Here is a 16837-nt window from a genome sequence, read left to right as displayed (position 1 = left end):
AATTATTTGAAAGCATTACCTAAGGTAAATGTTTAGAGAATCCCCAAATATGATTAGTTCAAACAGTGTATTTACCTACGAATATATGTTGTGAGATTATTTATTTATTTAAACATTGGGCTTAATGAAGGAATTAGTTCTTTATCCCAATGTTTAGTTCATAGTAGCCACTTTAAATATGTATGAAGTTTCCCGTCTCGTTTTTGTTTAGTTAATAGATTCAATGATTCAGTTCCTTGGCTAAGAGACAACAGTGGAATTTCATCGAGAGAAAAGCTCTTTACAGAAAGAATGAAATATGTTTTACAATGCAAGGTCACTTTTTCCCAAGTGTAATGTAGATTAGCTAAGTAGCTTTCCCTGCCCTATTATACCCTTTTTTAATAGGCCTTGCAGCAAGAGGGTGCCGTTGGTCATTTCACTAGTGACGAACTTGACTTTATCAAAACACTTTAGCATCAGGTTGAAGGTGACCTTCAAAAGCTTAGTGATGGAAGTCAAGCAATAGGAAGCTATGCAGTCTAATATAAAAAATAGGGCAAATAATGTCGACCTCCTAGAGATCATCCGATAAATGAGCAATTGCTGAGCACAATTTCTGAGTGTGTGTATGTGCATAGTAGCTCAATTTTCAAACCAAAGCACGTTAAAGGTTATAACACTGGATCCCCAAATTTAAGAGGAGCAGTTTGAATCCACTGTGAAAGATCATAAAGAATTAAGTAGGACCGCTCAATGCGCTAAGAACAAGGAGTGAACATGAAATGAGGTCCCAGGGAAACAACATATTGCATAAAAAGCCTTTGCTTATTACAGAGGTAGAGAAGCATGGGGTAGAAATGGAACTGGTTGTTTTATCTGCTTAGATACCTGCTGCAGAGGACTGAAAATGAACATTCCCTTCATCAACCATGTTAATCTTTATAACACATCCATGCCTTTTGATAAAAAGGTTGTAGAAACATACATGTAATACATAGGCAGATTACTAATACTTATCAAAAGCATACAACTGATAGTTCTACGTGTGATTCCAAACAGTTAATCTAAGTTCATACTCAGAAAAAGCAATGTCATTTTGGGGCACAACATGAACAAAACCAAGATGGCAGTGAACTCAAATTAGTGTATTAAACAAGGATTAAAATGGTAGAGGAAGTTTTGTTTTTGCCACTTCCCAAGCAGAGATTAATTAGGTTTTATGCTACTGAGTCAACAAAGTCAATCATGTCTGCATCTTGCTTGATTAGAGCCTATGAACCTTCGATTTCAAACCTTCCCATCTTTCGCAATCAAGACTGTCATCTCAAAAACATTACTTTCCCTAAGGACACCTCATCTGGGAGCATGGATCATCAGTTTGTGCCACACTTTGCAAGCTCCTTTACTTTTCCACTAGGTACTAAGAACAGATTCTTCAAAATACACAAGAAAGCCTGGAAATAACCAAATGTCTCCCAGCACTGGTTGAATAAATTATAATACAGCCTTAGAGTGGAGAACAGTGTATCCATAAAAACAAATGATGTATTTCTCGTACTATGAAGATAAGATTTTCAGAATATACTAAGTCAAAAAACAAATAGAATCAAAGTTAGGAAAATGTGTAAAGTGGGCTACCATGTATATAAGAACTGGAGGATAAACCACAGTATTAAAATAAGAAGTTTGCCTCCAAGAGGAAGAGTTGAATAGGGTCCTTGCTCAAAGATAAAAGCTAGATTTTTAATACATCTTGTTTCTAGATTTGACTTTTGGATCACATAAATATTTTACACAATTATAAAACAAAATTACATTTCAAAAAAGCAATCTGTAAAAAAAACTGAAAGTAAAATGAAAAAAATTAACCCAACCAGGTATGCAACTATTGACTTAACCTTTCAGAGTATTACCACCCTACACCACAATCATTTTAATATATGAAATCCCTGTTGGGATACATTTCAAAGACACAAACAACTGAAGAAAAATAATTTTCAGTCATTGTCTAGTGCCCTTGCTGATGGTCACATTAGCATTGTTATTCTGAGAATGTTGTGCATGAAAGTAGGATAAAGCAAAGGAGGGTTATGTGACATTCTAAATATATCACCACAATGCTGTGCGTGCAAAAAAGAAGACACAATTATGCTTCTGTCTTCTGAAAAGCCTTGAAAGTGATTCCCAACCCTGAGCACTGAATACGTCCACTGTCTTGATGATAGACACAAAAGTATTTCTACTAACCAGAACCAGCAATTCTGACAGAAGAATAAGGTTTTAAGTCTGGAACAGAAAATATGGTGGATAATCCTGGGAAACTTTATCCAGACCCCATCAAATATGTATGAACCCAGGAGTTATGATGTTATTTTTATAAAATAAACACAAACATTAACTGGGCACTGTTTAAAGATGTGAAGGAACAAGTAAAAAAAAATTGAGAACTTGTAAATAAATGGAAAAATTATGTCTAGGAAGTTTTTCTTAAATAAAATATCCAAATTAATAAATGACAATGGGGGCCGGGGATTTAGTTCAGTGGTTTCGCTGCCTGCTGGGAAAGCTCAAGGACCCAAGTTTGATCCCCGGTACCAAAAATAAATAAATAAATAAATAAATAAATAAATAAACAAATGACAATGAGAAGTAAATATTAGATCATTTGCAAACATTAATAAACCCTGGTATTGATCCAAAGCAGTTGTTAATTTCACCAAAAAATCTAACTAGATCCGCAAGTCTCCTGAAACAGGACACATGATCACCTGTCTCAACAAGAAAGACAGAAAGCAGAAGATGGACTACACCACAGGGAGCGAATTAGCCTGGGGAAGAAATTCTCTACACCTTAATAACCAGGTCTCTTCAACAAACAGAGTTTGAGGGAGGGAGAGACAAAAGGATAGATGGAAAGACAGAAGTACCAACACAGACGGAGAAAGGGGAAGAGAACAAAAAAAAAGGGAAAGAGGCAGGGGAAAAAGAGGAGGAGGCGGAAGGGAGGAACAGAGGGAGGTACAGATAGAGAAGGAGACTAAGACTCTATAAAGACATCAGCCAATTTCAATGTGTGGAGCTTGTTTGGATGCCAATTCCCAAAACTGTCCAAAAACATTCATGAATTTTGTGATACAATTTGAAATTTTTTTTTGGTACTGGGGATCGAACTCGGGACCTTGTGCTTGCGAGGCAGGCGGCAGAACCACTGAGCTAAATCCCCAGCCCCTTATTTGAAATTTTAATACTGACTGGGTACTTAAAATTAAGAATTGTGAAGTATAATAGTGGTAACCCCAACAGGTGTTTTTAAAATTCTCCTTTTTTTTTAGCAACACAGATCTTTACAGACAAAATGTAAATTGGAGATGTGTTTTGAAATAGCACAGAATAGGACATGCATGGGTCAGGATTGGCTGTGGTTTAAGGAATGCTGGGCTGGGTGATGAGTACTTGTGGTTCATCATACTATTCTGTTTTGGTTTTGTGTGTGTGAAATTCTCAGTGTCCTTTTGCAATAGAAGGTGCTCAGCAGTGGTGAGAATACTCCGTATACAGAGCTTACACTCTAAGCAACAACTTGCTACTCAAAGACAGAGCTGCTGTCAAGTCTGAGAAAAGTACAAAGTGGGCCTGGCACTCTTTGCACTGGGCACCAAAGGAGAATGATGTGCTGACGTCAGAACGACCCCAGAACCAGCTCAAAGCGGCTCCTACTGCTGCAGGCTGTGTCAACTTGACCATCAAAGAAAAATGATAATGATTTATAAAACCCCGAGTGAAAAGAATAAAGCCACCAGCCGTTAGTGGTATTCAAAAACAATACCAAAAAAATACACAAAAATAGAAAAAGGAGGGAAACCACTTAGTACAGAAGATGGCCATTCAGCAAACGTAGAAGGAATAATAGAATTAGGAAACCACTGTTTTTCAAAAATCGTTTTCGTTGCATTTTCAGGGACGACTACAGAGGATGGCACTCCATTGCGCAATGGGATAGTACGTTATTCAGGTGGCTTCAAGGACCACAGATGAGCAGTGAGTGCATATGAAAAAGGTATCTTTTCAACGAGACCTAGCAAACATCTCTTTCACCAAGATGGCAATCAAATGTCCATCACCAACAGTGACTATGTGATTCCATGCAGTGACTCTGATGAGGCCAGCGGAAGCCCAAACACCACTTAAACAGCAGACTGGGTAAAAATGTTTAACCGGAACCCAGGAATAAGGAAACAACCAGACAAAATCAGAAAACTGCTCTAGATTTTCAAAGACATTAAGGGAAAAATGGGAGCAATTCAAGGAAAACCAAAGAACAATGCAACATCCCAAATGGGGGTAGAGGAGAGAGAAGCCATAAAGGACAATCTTAGGACAACTAGGAAAATTCTCTCATGATTGCCTATTCAACAGACCTATCGCTTAATGTTCAATTTCTTAAGTATTATAAACATTCTCTTGGTCTTTGTTTTGGTTTTTGTTGTTGTTGTTTTTGTTTTTTCTTTGAAACAGAGTCTCACTGTGTAGTCCAGGCTGGCCTTGAACTCACTATGGAGCCCAGACTGGCCTTGAGCTCGTGCAATCTTCCTGCCTCAGCCTCCCAAGAGATGGGATTACAGGCACACATTACTGTTTGACTTCTTAAGTATTATAAACTGTTTTGTTTTGTATGCCCTGATAATCTCAAGACAAAAAGTGAGTGTATATCAGACAGCAGATCATACCAACAGGTAGATATAGAAAGAGAAAGGAAAGATTATAAAATATTAATAACTGTCAAGTCAATCTTCGAAGGCCATAGAGTGCTTGCTATGTCATGTATTCAACTTCTGTATGGGTTCTAAATTTTCAAAATAAAAAGCTGATAGGAAAGGGTAGATTCTATTTGCAGCGCCTGAACTGTGTACTACATACAGGTAAGGAGGCATTGCTGTCTTTCGTCTTCCACGTCTTATCCTTGGCGCTGTCTTTTTGACTGACGGCTTGCTCAGCAAATGACACCTCCAGGTTGATGTCTGTCACAGACGCAGGCATCTCCTCAGGCATAGGCAGGATCAGCTCCTTATCACCAACAATGAGTCGTGAAGAAGCCTGGTCTGGAAGGAAAAAGACCCAAGACCCAATTCATAGGCTTGCTCTGTGTGTGTGTGTGTGTGTGTGTGTGTGTGTGTGTGTGAGTGTTTGTATTCCAAAGCATTAACTACATAAAAACCTTTGGGAAGAGTACCGTTTTTTTCCAGCCAATACTTCACTGTTACTTCAGGAACATACGCAAGGAATCCTACCAGTGGAGAATGGGAAGGCCACTAAAAATCCAGGGTTTGACGGTGGAATATTTCTTGATCACTGTTCTTAGACTGAGTCCCAATCCAAAGCACTGTTGGAAGCTATCAGACTCTTGGTGGAAAAACCTCAATATTTAGTAGAAACAATTGGGGTTTTTTCTACACTGAGGACTTAAAAGGGAAAGACGGAGAAGTAAGATTAGTTGTCATCTCTTTTAGAACTAGCAACATACCTCGTCATCTCCTCATAGAATAGATTCCTGGAAAAAACCTCCTTCTATCATGTTAGCTCTCTATCATAGTAAAAATTTCAAAACAAAAGTTAATGCCAAAAATCTATCATCGTGGGAGTCAGGTCAACAGGTGTCAGGTAGAGGAACCCCAGGTCTTATACCTGATTCTATCAGAGCATGAAAGTTGATATAGATACAAACACGAGTCAAATAAGCCTCAGATATTGTCAACATTTCAAGAATATACAATGTAGTATGTTTCACTTTATTTTGGCTTTTTTTAATGCATTTTTTTGTCAATCTGCCAGGAAAGAAATAACATTCAAGCACCTCATTGACAAAAATACCAGTTTTATGCCTTGGTAAAAATACTTCTCAATTTGACTATTTGGTAGCTTTTTGCTTTTAATGCAATTCACATTGGAAAAACTCTGGGACCAATGACAGATTGCTGATATTGGAGACCTATGATTCATGGTAAAACTCTCTAAATTTAAAAATGGATATACACTGCTCATTTGCATGCTTACATACTCACATGCAAAGACACAACAAAGTGATAGAAGGCAAAGTTAATCTAAATATTTAATAAATATGTGCCATATGCATAGTTTGCTGTTTGGAAAATGAATTTATGCTCATTTAATCTATTAAAGAAAAACACTGTTTTAATCAAAATAAAATCAGGATGTAAATCTAAATCTAGTCTTATTCTCATTAAAAAGTAGGTTGTGTGGTGTGTGCAGCCAGGGCCTCCGAGCTCAGAAGGGCCTGGCCTGGTCTAATCCTGCTGTCACCATCTTGAAAGCTGAACCAGATGCTGACATCTCTGCTTGGTCCAGCCCTCAGGGCGTCTCACAACAGAGAAGGGAAACATGGGCCCAGTCTGCTCCCAGATGAAGAATAAGATAAAGCTCCTGGGTACTATTTGTATTATCTGCTACCATCTATGTTATATTCATGTTTTCAACACCCAGACATGTTCTAGAAATCAGAATATGTACTATGATCAATTTTTTTAATATTAGCATAAACATCAAAGCCTGTCTTATTTTCCCATTGGTTCATGCTGTTTCATGATTTACTGTGAATCCACATTGGTCTTCTAGGAAACTCTTCTAAGAAAAAAAATGACTAGCCATATTCTTAAATGAGAAGTTACCTTTAAGCAGTTGAAAGTTTGCAGACAAGAATTTAAAAACTACTCTCCTCAAAACTCCATGTCAGAACTACAATGATAGTTCTCCCTAACCCCCACCCAAGTAAATGGGCTGTGTAGATTTTAAAGCTTAGTAGTCATAATTAAGTTATGACACTTTGAGATATAGGAGCTTCCTCCAGAAATACAGCAAAAATTTAAACATGCATTATATAAAAAGCCTCAGTTGAAGTGGTAAATGAAGTCAAGGCAGAGCTTAGGGAAAAACATTCCAAGCAATGGGAGAAAGAGCACTGTTAATGAGCCACGAAGAAGGATGCATTCATGATCATCTGAGAGAAAACTTAAACAAGAATGCTAGCATAAACCTTTCTACTCTGGAAGCCTTCCAGTGTCAGTATTTTAATTTCTTTCATCTGTTTTCCTTTGCTTTAAAATGAACAATAGCATCAGGTTTTAGGTATTTTACAAATCCCCCAAAGTTTTCTAACTGTCCCAAACATCCAAAAATGCTTTAGTTTTTAAAATGTTTGTTCTTCCCCTATTAAAATCAGACAGACAAACAGGTGGACAAACATAGCAATGTTAAAGCTCAATTGTTTCGCATGACTAGTATTTCTAAACAGATATATTAATCCCTGGGCCTTCCAGAGACAGAGTTGGGAGACTTGAGAAACAGTTAACATGGACATGTAGTGGTGGATTCACTGCAAATGTGACAATACTTGCAATATTCAAACTTTGTCTGAACACGTCTGAAAATCCGAAAGTGGGGAAAACATTTAAAACACACCATCGCTTCTCGGCCTTTTGGCTAAAATCAAGTGCATTTAAAAACCACTGTCACCGTGCCTTCCGAGTTAGGGCAGAACAGTCCCACTCTGGAAGCGCAGCTGGTTCCCCATGTGTCTCCTCACAAACCTTCTAATGTTTGCATGAAGCTGTCGGCTCGCTGGCTGGTGAGCGCGGGCACTGCCTAGACCGGGCGCTGAACTAGCGACCCACTGACTAGGATGGCGGTGAATGCATCCTCCTCTCCTTCCGACTGGAGGGTCACTGCCCGATACTTAGCATCCAGCAAAGCAGATATAAATGGGGCCACAAGTTTGCCTTGCTGCCCTTGTCTGCTGCAACGGAGGCTGGAAAGGTGCTCACATAATGAACTTGTTTTTCAGAACTTTCGCTGTCACTGCCTACACTATGATCTCTGGCAAGGGAAGAAAAGCCCACAGAAAGGACAGTGTTTTCCTTAGTATCCATTAAACAACTGCTGCGGACTCTTCCCCAGAGCCCCAAGCAGATTGACCCTGGTACCAGAGGTCTGGCTGGCCCTGGCCACTTTGTCAGCTGGGATACAGACATGAGGGATCACCTGGAATTTTCTTCTGCTAAAATCTAGAGCTACAGAAACTTTCACAGAAGTGTAGGCAAAATCAACTGTACACACATTGCACACACACATGTAAATTTGCATGTGTGTATGTATTTTTTTAAAGTAGGATTGCATGAGAGACATTCCCCCAAAATACAGAAAAAAGTAAATGTGTTAGAGGTGCTAAGATTCTAAAGTTTCCCACATAATCCAGGATTCTCAATGGGAAGGTTGGGAACTTCCTAGGCCTCTAGTTTACCTGATACCCATCTCCCACTTCCAAACCAAATATTAAAGCCATGAATGCCCAAGACATTGAAATTTAAGGAGACAAACACATTTCACTTTTGTTATAGTTTGTTAAATAACAATTAAGGACTAAGTTATTAAGCTTAAATCAATGATCTTAATTTAGAACAGTTTTCCTTTATGTAGACAAATGAAACAGCTATTTTTTAAGTACTAATACAGTAGTAACATTTATTTTCTTTCCCGCCTTGATTTCCAATTTATTTTGGAAATAAATATTCAAGGAAAAAAATTGTAATCAATTGTCCCCCCAAAATCTTAATTTTCTTAAGTTTCTCTAAAGTGTTTCAAAATTAATCCATTTATAAATTTGAGAAGAAAGCTTTAAATTCCCTGGTAGCACTTTCTAGCTGTACGATCTTGAAACAATGACTCTACATTTCTAAAACTCAGCTGTCTTATCTACAAAATGGTTGAAGGCCCGTACCTACCAGGTACCTACCAGGCCTCCACGTAATGCCCAGCGCACAATAATGGCTCAGGATGCTACATGAATGGGCTTTGGATCAGACAAGGATACACTAAAAACCAAAGGCCAACTATACTTTCAGCTCCATGTAATGCCCACTTGGGAGCTTACATTGTTATTTTAACAGAATTTGCTTACTAGAATAAAAGGTGAGTATCTTAAAAAGTTGTAATTATTTATTACACTAATTAAAGGAGGGGGCAAGACCAGCATACCATCTTTTTCTTGGTGTTTGTTTTCGTTTGTTCCAACTGACCGAAATTCAGTGCCATCTGGAGCCTAAACATAGAAAATGAGCCATTTAGTCCAAAAACAAGACACTTAGTCATCTCCATGTCACGGGCTGAGAAAATGGTGGTGTAAATAATTTCATTACTAACCTTCAGAGTACAAAAAATGTGCTCAGACTTACAACGTTCGCAGTGGGAAAAGAAACCACTATGGTTATACCAGCAAGCAAACAAATGTGTGATAACCCACAACTGTAAGACCACTCAGGAGGGAATATGGAAAATGTTAGGTGTCCTTGGTGAGGGGAAAAGAAAAGCATGTGAAAAGCTAGTCATATCGAGCAAGTGAAGGAAATATAGTTTATCTACACAATAGAATATTATTTGGCAATAAAAAATGAAATGCTGATGCATGCTTAAATGTGGATGAACCTGGAAGCCATTGTGCTAAGCGAAAGGAACCAGAAACAAAGGACCACATATGTTATGATTCCACATATTTTATGACTTTTACTACATGGAATGTCCAGAAGAGGAAAATCAGAGACAGAAAGTAGATTAGTGGTTGCCTAAGTGTAGGGAACAGAATATGGGGAATGGCCGCTTACAGTTATGGGGGATGAAGAAAGTGTGTCACCACCGATTGTGGTAATGCTGGAAAACATGACCATACTAAACTCCACGAAGTCATACACTTTCATTGGGTAAACTTATAGCATATGGATTATATCTCAATAATGCTATGATGGAACACAAAATTACAAAGCTGAATTAGTTATGAGCCGAAGATAGAAATTCTTTTGCAAAAAAGCAAGAAATAAATATGAGATTAAATTAAAAGTAAATTAATCGATTGATACTAAGACCTAAAGCTTTCAGTGGAATTCTTTTTGCCAAGGGATTGGGGCAGTGACACCTGAGACATGTGACTCTCCAGGGTTCATGAACTTGGGACAGCATGGCTGGCTCTACCTACCAGCAAGTGTGGTCAGACTCACTTCCTCCTTTCCTACAAGGCCACACCAAGGGGCCTGACTGAGTGAATTATTTTTAAATATTCTGTTGGATTCCATCTCCCCAGATCAAAAGTGGCCCTTGTAGTGCCACTCCAAGTATCAGCCACAAAGAACCACAAAGAACTCCCACTCCATTTGTGACCTATAGAAAGCCCCAGAGCAGGGACTTAATGTCAATAATGTCCTACTTAGATGCACACCATCCCCAGGACAGGGAACCACGAGGCCCAGACCCAGGAGCGGCAGGTGGGTGCACGCACATTAGCTGGCTGCAGGACCGGGCAGTGCATTCTCCTTCCCGTGTCCATGACTCTGGAGAGCTGACCCTCTGTGGCACAGCGTGCACAGCAAGGTCCCAATCTCACATGGAAACCCATAGTTTGGAATATGTGGTCTCACTGCTTGCCTTAGCGATTGAAGATGGCAGGGCAGATGGTATTCATTTCTGTATTCCATTTCCTAGTGTCAGCAAGGGCTTCAAGAGAAAGCATTGAAAATGGAAGAGCTGACTACACACTTACTTGAGAACAGAACTGCACGTCAGGGCGGCTGGACCCAGTTTGCTTGAGGGACAGGATGTAAGCCAAATGTCTAATGGGCAGTAGTGTTTCCGTTAAAGGCATATTGTGTAAGCAAGTCAACATTATTTTAATTTCCTTGTGCTATTTCTTAATGAGTCCATCAGACAATACAATCCACCAATTACCTTGGACTCAAAACCATACGGTTTAGACATTACCAGGAATTTGCTGAAAAGTGCTGCTTCTAGCACCAGCTGGTAACATCCTGCTGAAGACTGGCAGGAATCCCACAATACATGTTTTGCTGAGGCTCAGCTCTCTGGCTCCTCTCCTCTTTACTTCCTTTTAGTTCCCTTAGGGACAATTCTTTAATTGGGGAAGAAATATTACAATACTGTATTTCCTTTCCATTCATTTTTCTACAGCTGGAAATCTAGTTTAGTCCTTCAACAACAGTGTCCCAAATAGCCACTGGGTGATAAGTCCCTAACTCAGACAAGTGCCTGGGGCAATCTCGTGACCCCAGAATTGCCTTAAAAAGCTGGATTTGATCCACAATTGGTCATGCAAATTGAGTCACAATCTGAAACTAGAAAAGACTTCTTGAAAGAATGAAACATCTACCAAAAGCAAAAATCCTGCACATGAGAGACAGATACTTTAAATATTAGCCCTTCTATTCCATATTTTTATAGAGAATCATATTTATTATTATTTATAGTTTAAATACAATCTCATTCAGTATGCATAATATCAGAAATGTATATGGAAAGGAAAATACAGCATGATAGAACAGTTAAAAGCATGTACTTTGGAGTCAGACAAATTTGGGTTCAGTGTCTATGGGACATTGGGCAAATTACTTAAAATCTATGAGCCTCAGCCTCAGAATGGCAATGTAATACCTCACTCATAGCTGGAGGGATTAAGTGAGATGAAGCAGGTGAAGCCGTTAGCACTGTCATCATACAGGAGTGGTGGGAGAGATTGTTATTGTTATGGAATCCCTTTGTTTCTTCAGTGGGTCTTCTGGGCCACAGCTACCTGGCCACCATGCCCTTAAGAGCACCATTTAGTTCAGCGGACTTTGTCTTTTCTCAGACCCAAGGCTCTCTTGATGAAAGAGTGACAATCCACATTTGGCTCAAATTCCTCATTTCCTCATGAATGGATGATAATTAACACAGAAACCGCCTGTCCCCTGCCAGGCTGATGCAGTACCAACTTCCCCAGTCTCTACCAGACCCCAGCGTCCCCATTAACACGCTAACCATTTGGACAAGAATTCAGTCTCGTTGTGTATATGCCAAGTGTGGTGCTTAAGCATGAGACACAAAGGGGACTTTATTTCATGTCTCAGGATCCCTATTTTGTAATTCAGCTGCCATTACCTCCCTCACATTCCACCTCCTCCCCTTCCTGGGTCTGAAAAATCAGATATTCCTATAAGCATTAAGAGATAAGGAAGAATCTAGTGCTTTCTACTTTCATATCATTAACAACTGGCAGTCAGAATGTCTAGGGAGCCTTCCCTGGTTCGCCTAGTGTCACATCTAACACTTTAAGGACACCATCTATCCCCAATGGGATTATCACACCAAATTGTTACTTGCCAGCATTTGCTCCAGTGGAACAACCTCTAGAAAGGCGGCGATCAAGACCTGCTGGTGGTTCACCTTTGGCACCCCAGATATCATGGGTGCCCATTAAGTTTGTAATGATTTGAATTACACTGGATGGGTCCAACTGAGTCTCAGTAGTTAATCCTTTGCCTTCATATCTGAAAAGAAAGCTTACTTTTTCTTTTGATGCTGTCTGTTGAGCAAATATGTCTCTGACGTCAGGAATGTGGTGCTGTTTGTTTTTCTTCCTCAGTGTCTGGGAGACTGTCTCTACCCGCTTCTGAACAGCTGCTGCCTGGGTGCGAGTCAGAGTGGACAGAAACACCATGCTTTCCTGGGGATCATCAGTGGACTCTCCGAACAGATTGGACAAGCCAGCCTCTTTGAGCCACTCTTCTTCCAATTCGCCCTCTGAAACAAGAGGAAAAAACCCAGTTTTTCAATCACAAACTCTAAGAATGTCCAACTTTAATAAGCTATTTAAAAATTATTCCTGGAACTCATCTATTGTAACCAACCTGCAGTGCTAAGAATCATTCCCTCAACTTGGACAGCTGCCATCAACTCTGGCCAGAGTGATATCAACTGTGGCGATTTCATGTATGCTCAGTTACAAATCTTTAAATGACTACATGTAATTAATCTCCACAACTTCCCTGCAGGATCACCATAGAGGATGAGACTGTTCCCTTCCCGAGACCAGCAAGCTATGGAAAGATAAGTTGCCTCCATTAGTTGCAGAAGGAAATCAGCCGGGGATACAGATTCCAGGCTGGGATCTTGGTGTACTTCGGTATTCTCCAGAGCTTAGCACTCAGTGATGAGAAGGCCTGCTTCTCTATTCACTGTGGCTCACAGGGAGCAGGGGAAAGCAGCAGGCAGCAACTGGCCATTGGAAATCATTCAATTTCAAATTAATTTTTCTAATCCTGCAGTCAGCACATTGAGTCATGTTATTTTTTACAAATAAAAAAAGCACCCTATTTTCAACAACAAAGAGCTGATGTAAGAAAATAATTAAATAACAATCCTCTCAAAACACTGAGAATAGGATGTAAACAGTGATTACAGCCCTCCACATCCACGGGCTCTGTGTCTGATGCTTTAACCCAACAGACTGAAAACATTCTTTAAAACATTGCATCTGTGCTGAGCACATACAGACGCTGTCATTAGTCTTGAAGTTCCACAGTGTAACAACTGCTGTACACAGCACTGCCGCTGTTCTATGTGTAAGTGTTCAGAGATGATAAAGGACATGAGACAATATGAATAGACCACATGCAAATACTGTGCCATGCTATCTAAGGAACTTGAGAAGCTATGGATTCTGATGTCTGCAGGGTCTGGAACTAATCACCCATGAATATCAAGGATGACTTTGTTGTTTAAGATCTAGTGAAACTCGTAGAAAATCAGAAGGATTACTAGATGGATGCGCTCCAACCATCATGTTTATAGCAATGATTTAGATCACAAAAGATCTGGGTCCATTCTGCAGCTTGATAGCCATATCACTTGGGACAAGTCCCTTAGCCCCGACATGACTCCATTCCCTCATCTGCAAACTAAATGCCAGCTACGCCAGCTACCACATAAACAAATGTGAGAAACGGACAGGGGAGAGCTTCCCAGACCACTAGGGTGCCTGTGTCACACAGTGTGGCCCCAACCGAGCGGTGTGTGTCCTTCTACACTACATAAAGTCCTTCAGGATAGAAATCAGGTATTAAAAACCCTGACTGCTAGTGCAAGGCACTCTTTTCATTGACATAAAGGTAAGTCAACTATTATTATTAATGCTGTTCAGAAGAACTCAGTACCGATATATAAAACCAAACTGCCAGGAAAAAAATAACTGGCATTTCTATGACAAGGAAAACAGGAGTACCACGGAGAGTCATTTATCCCATTAGAACACATAGAAGTAGTCAGCTCAAACAGCACAAAATTTTTTAAAAAGTGGTGTCATGTAGAAATTCTGGCCAGTCTTCTTGATGAACACATTGCATATGATAATCTACACATCAGTTTTAACATTAGAGAATTATCAAGCAGCTAGCAACACATTTCTATGTATCTGACTTAAATGCTACTTTATTTTACTAAGTAGGCCACTGCTATGTTCCTTCCATCTTGAAACATTGAGACAGAAAGGCTAAGAAACAACATTAATTATCACAAATAAGCTTAACTTTACTACCAACATATATGAGGATGAAGAAGAAAGTTGAATAGAAAAAGTTGAAATCTAAGAAATGTTAAATTAAGAAAAAAGCCTCAACTTTTAAAATTAGTATTGGATTACTTTCTAAGCAATGTTGTAGCAAAGGAGAAAACCATATATAGATTTTTCTACTTAACTCCACCCTATCTTTTAGTAAAAAGTCACTCCATTGAGAAGGAAATCTTTTAGCAAATCACAAGGCATAGACCTCGGCTCTCACTGTTGCCACTTATATATCATCTGATTTACCAAAACATACAGTAATTATAAATTTACAGATGGCATAGAAGGAAAGCTAATATACCAGATGCCAAAGTTGGGCATTAAAGCTTGACAACTGCTTAGATTTAAGAGATTAAAGGAAATTTTAAAAAATTAAAAAATAAATTATTACATATTCTTCCAAGATATCGAGAATAGTAGTGCATAGCGTGAAAAATATGGTTGGGAACAGACTTGAGAAAAGTTATGGGAAAAATATAGGAAAGAGGCAACTAGAGAAGTTAAAAATGCTCATGCCATCTTCTGATGCAGATGTGTATTTCTTAGATTGCTTGGCCAAACATGTGATACAGCCACCAGTCTGGGTACTGTACTTTGAATGATAAAATGAGTACGACTGCAACAGATCTGAAAACCACCCACCAACATTGGTTTTATAAATTTTCCCTGTAGAAAGAACTTTGATAGAAACAAGATAAGTATCCTCAACTATTTGAAAGGCTTCTTTCTACCGTGTAAAAAGTACGGTGAACTTGCTCTGTTCTTTCCAAAGGCAAAAAACTACAGCCTGTGAGTAGAAGTTAGGGGACAGTAGACCGTGAATTAGTTTGCAATAGCTAAAACTTGGAAACAACCCAATTCACCATCAACTGGAGACTGGATAAAGAAGATATGTTTTTTTTATAAAATGGAGTACTACTCAGCCATAAAGAATGAGAAACTAGAGACATTTATAGCTAAGGGGATCCACACTGAGGCCACACTCTTAAGTGAAATAAATAAGACACACATGTGTAAAAACCAAATAGTTTCTCTGGTGTGAAAAACTAAAAGTGTAAATAGGGATCAAAATGTATAATTGATATTGTGAAATAGGAAGAAAACATCTAAAGGAGTAGGGGAAGTGGAAGGGGTAGGGGAAAGAAAAGAATGGAAAAAAAATATGATAAAAGGAAAAACATGGAAACAAAGTCTTTGTAAATAGGGAAGGGTGGAGGGGCTGAAGGGAGGGCAAGGGAATGGGGAAAAAACAAGAACCAAGACGCATCACGTAAAGGTACAAGATCCCAAAGATGACTGTAACTGTATTGTGTATCTAAAATATACCAATAAACGTAATGGAAAAATATATTTTAAAAAAGATCAAAAGAAATCAAATAGACAGACCTCTAGAAAAACAGTATCATTTTAAAGTCAGGACCTTTCCATAAACATCTATACTTCCTGGAGACCGAACAACTGTGTGGTGGACATGTTATCAAAGGCAGTTTAGATGATTTCCAAGATCAAGCTTAAATCTTCAGACTCTATGACACAGTTGGCTTAGCCTACAAGAGTCTAACCAGAGCTACAAACTGAGAGAAATTACTCATGCCTCATGTATTGGGCAGCTGGCACCCATAAATCTTCCCCAAACAATTTTCAAGTTGAAAGACAACTAGCGATATCATTTTTTGGTTGTTCTCTTCCTTCCTATGCATCAATTTTCCATACACACAGCTACCAACAATGCCAGATTTATTTAGTTATTACCATCAGGCTCTTTGACAACAACTGTGTCTTGGTCTTGTCTGTTTTCACTAGATTTCTTGATATTTTCGAGTTCCGTCCAGTAGTCCTCCATAGATAGTTCATCCAAGGAATCCTGGGAACTTGATCGATCGAATGGAGGTTTCTCGGTCACTTTAGTAGAGCTTTCCTGGTTCATGGTGTACTGGCCATATCTGCAACTATAAATTCAAAAGGAAACACAGTTCACTTTAGTGCAAGAGGAAGAAGTGGTATGATTTCCAGATGGAACACTGAGCTGGAGAATTTGGAAATTCCTTAAGTTCTCATTAATAAAACAAAGGAGATACATACTTTGACACTCTTTACCTTGGAACATTGTAATACGCTACAGAATGATGAGTCTCAAAAACTATGGTGAACAACAAACAGCAACATAGTAATTTACTTTTTCATTCTCTAGGAAATTCAGAGGTGACAGCTCACATCACTTTAAACTACTTTAAGACTCATTTAGATCTGAAACTTTGTTTCTAAGAAAATAAGTGTAAATGTTGATTAAAGGCTACTAATGAATCAAATTGGGAAGAGATTTTTCCAATATTTAATATATATATATAAAATTTACATTTATAAGCCAAATTCAATCAACTCTTATATAGCAAGCACCTGCAACTA

The 16837-nt window shown here is 38.9% G+C and overlaps 1 protein-coding gene across 5 annotated transcripts in view; it reads right to left on the bottom strand.

The window, feature by feature from the left end:
- Arhgap18 (Rho GTPase activating protein 18) overlaps nt 1–16837 on the bottom strand; it is a 173027-nt gene that overhangs the window by 41222 nt on the left and 114968 nt on the right. For all 5 annotated transcript variants that reach the window (XM_004845972.3, XM_004845971.4, XM_004845968.4 and 2 more), the window contains exons 2-5: nt 16184–16380; nt 12377–12612; nt 9028–9091; nt 4900–5081 (exon numbers count right to left, since the gene is read on the bottom strand). In XM_004845972.3, coding sequence (XP_004846029.2) covers nt 4900–5081; nt 9028–9091; nt 12377–12612; nt 16184–16358 — 657 coding nt within the window. In that variant the 5' untranslated portion in view covers nt 16359–16380. The remainder of the gene's footprint in view (nt 1–4899; nt 5082–9027; nt 9092–12376; nt 12613–16183; nt 16381–16837) is intronic.

Source organism: Heterocephalus glaber, unplaced genomic scaffold (genome assembly GCF_053883595.1).
Source record: "Heterocephalus glaber isolate CG9 unplaced genomic scaffold, H.glaber_assembly_v1.0 deba00001550, whole genome shotgun sequence".
In the NCBI taxonomy this organism is placed as follows: domain Eukaryota; kingdom Metazoa; phylum Chordata; class Mammalia; order Rodentia; family Bathyergidae; genus Heterocephalus; species Heterocephalus glaber.
Note: the sequence above shows the minus strand (reverse complement) of the source record. Positions and strands in the feature narration are given on the sequence as shown.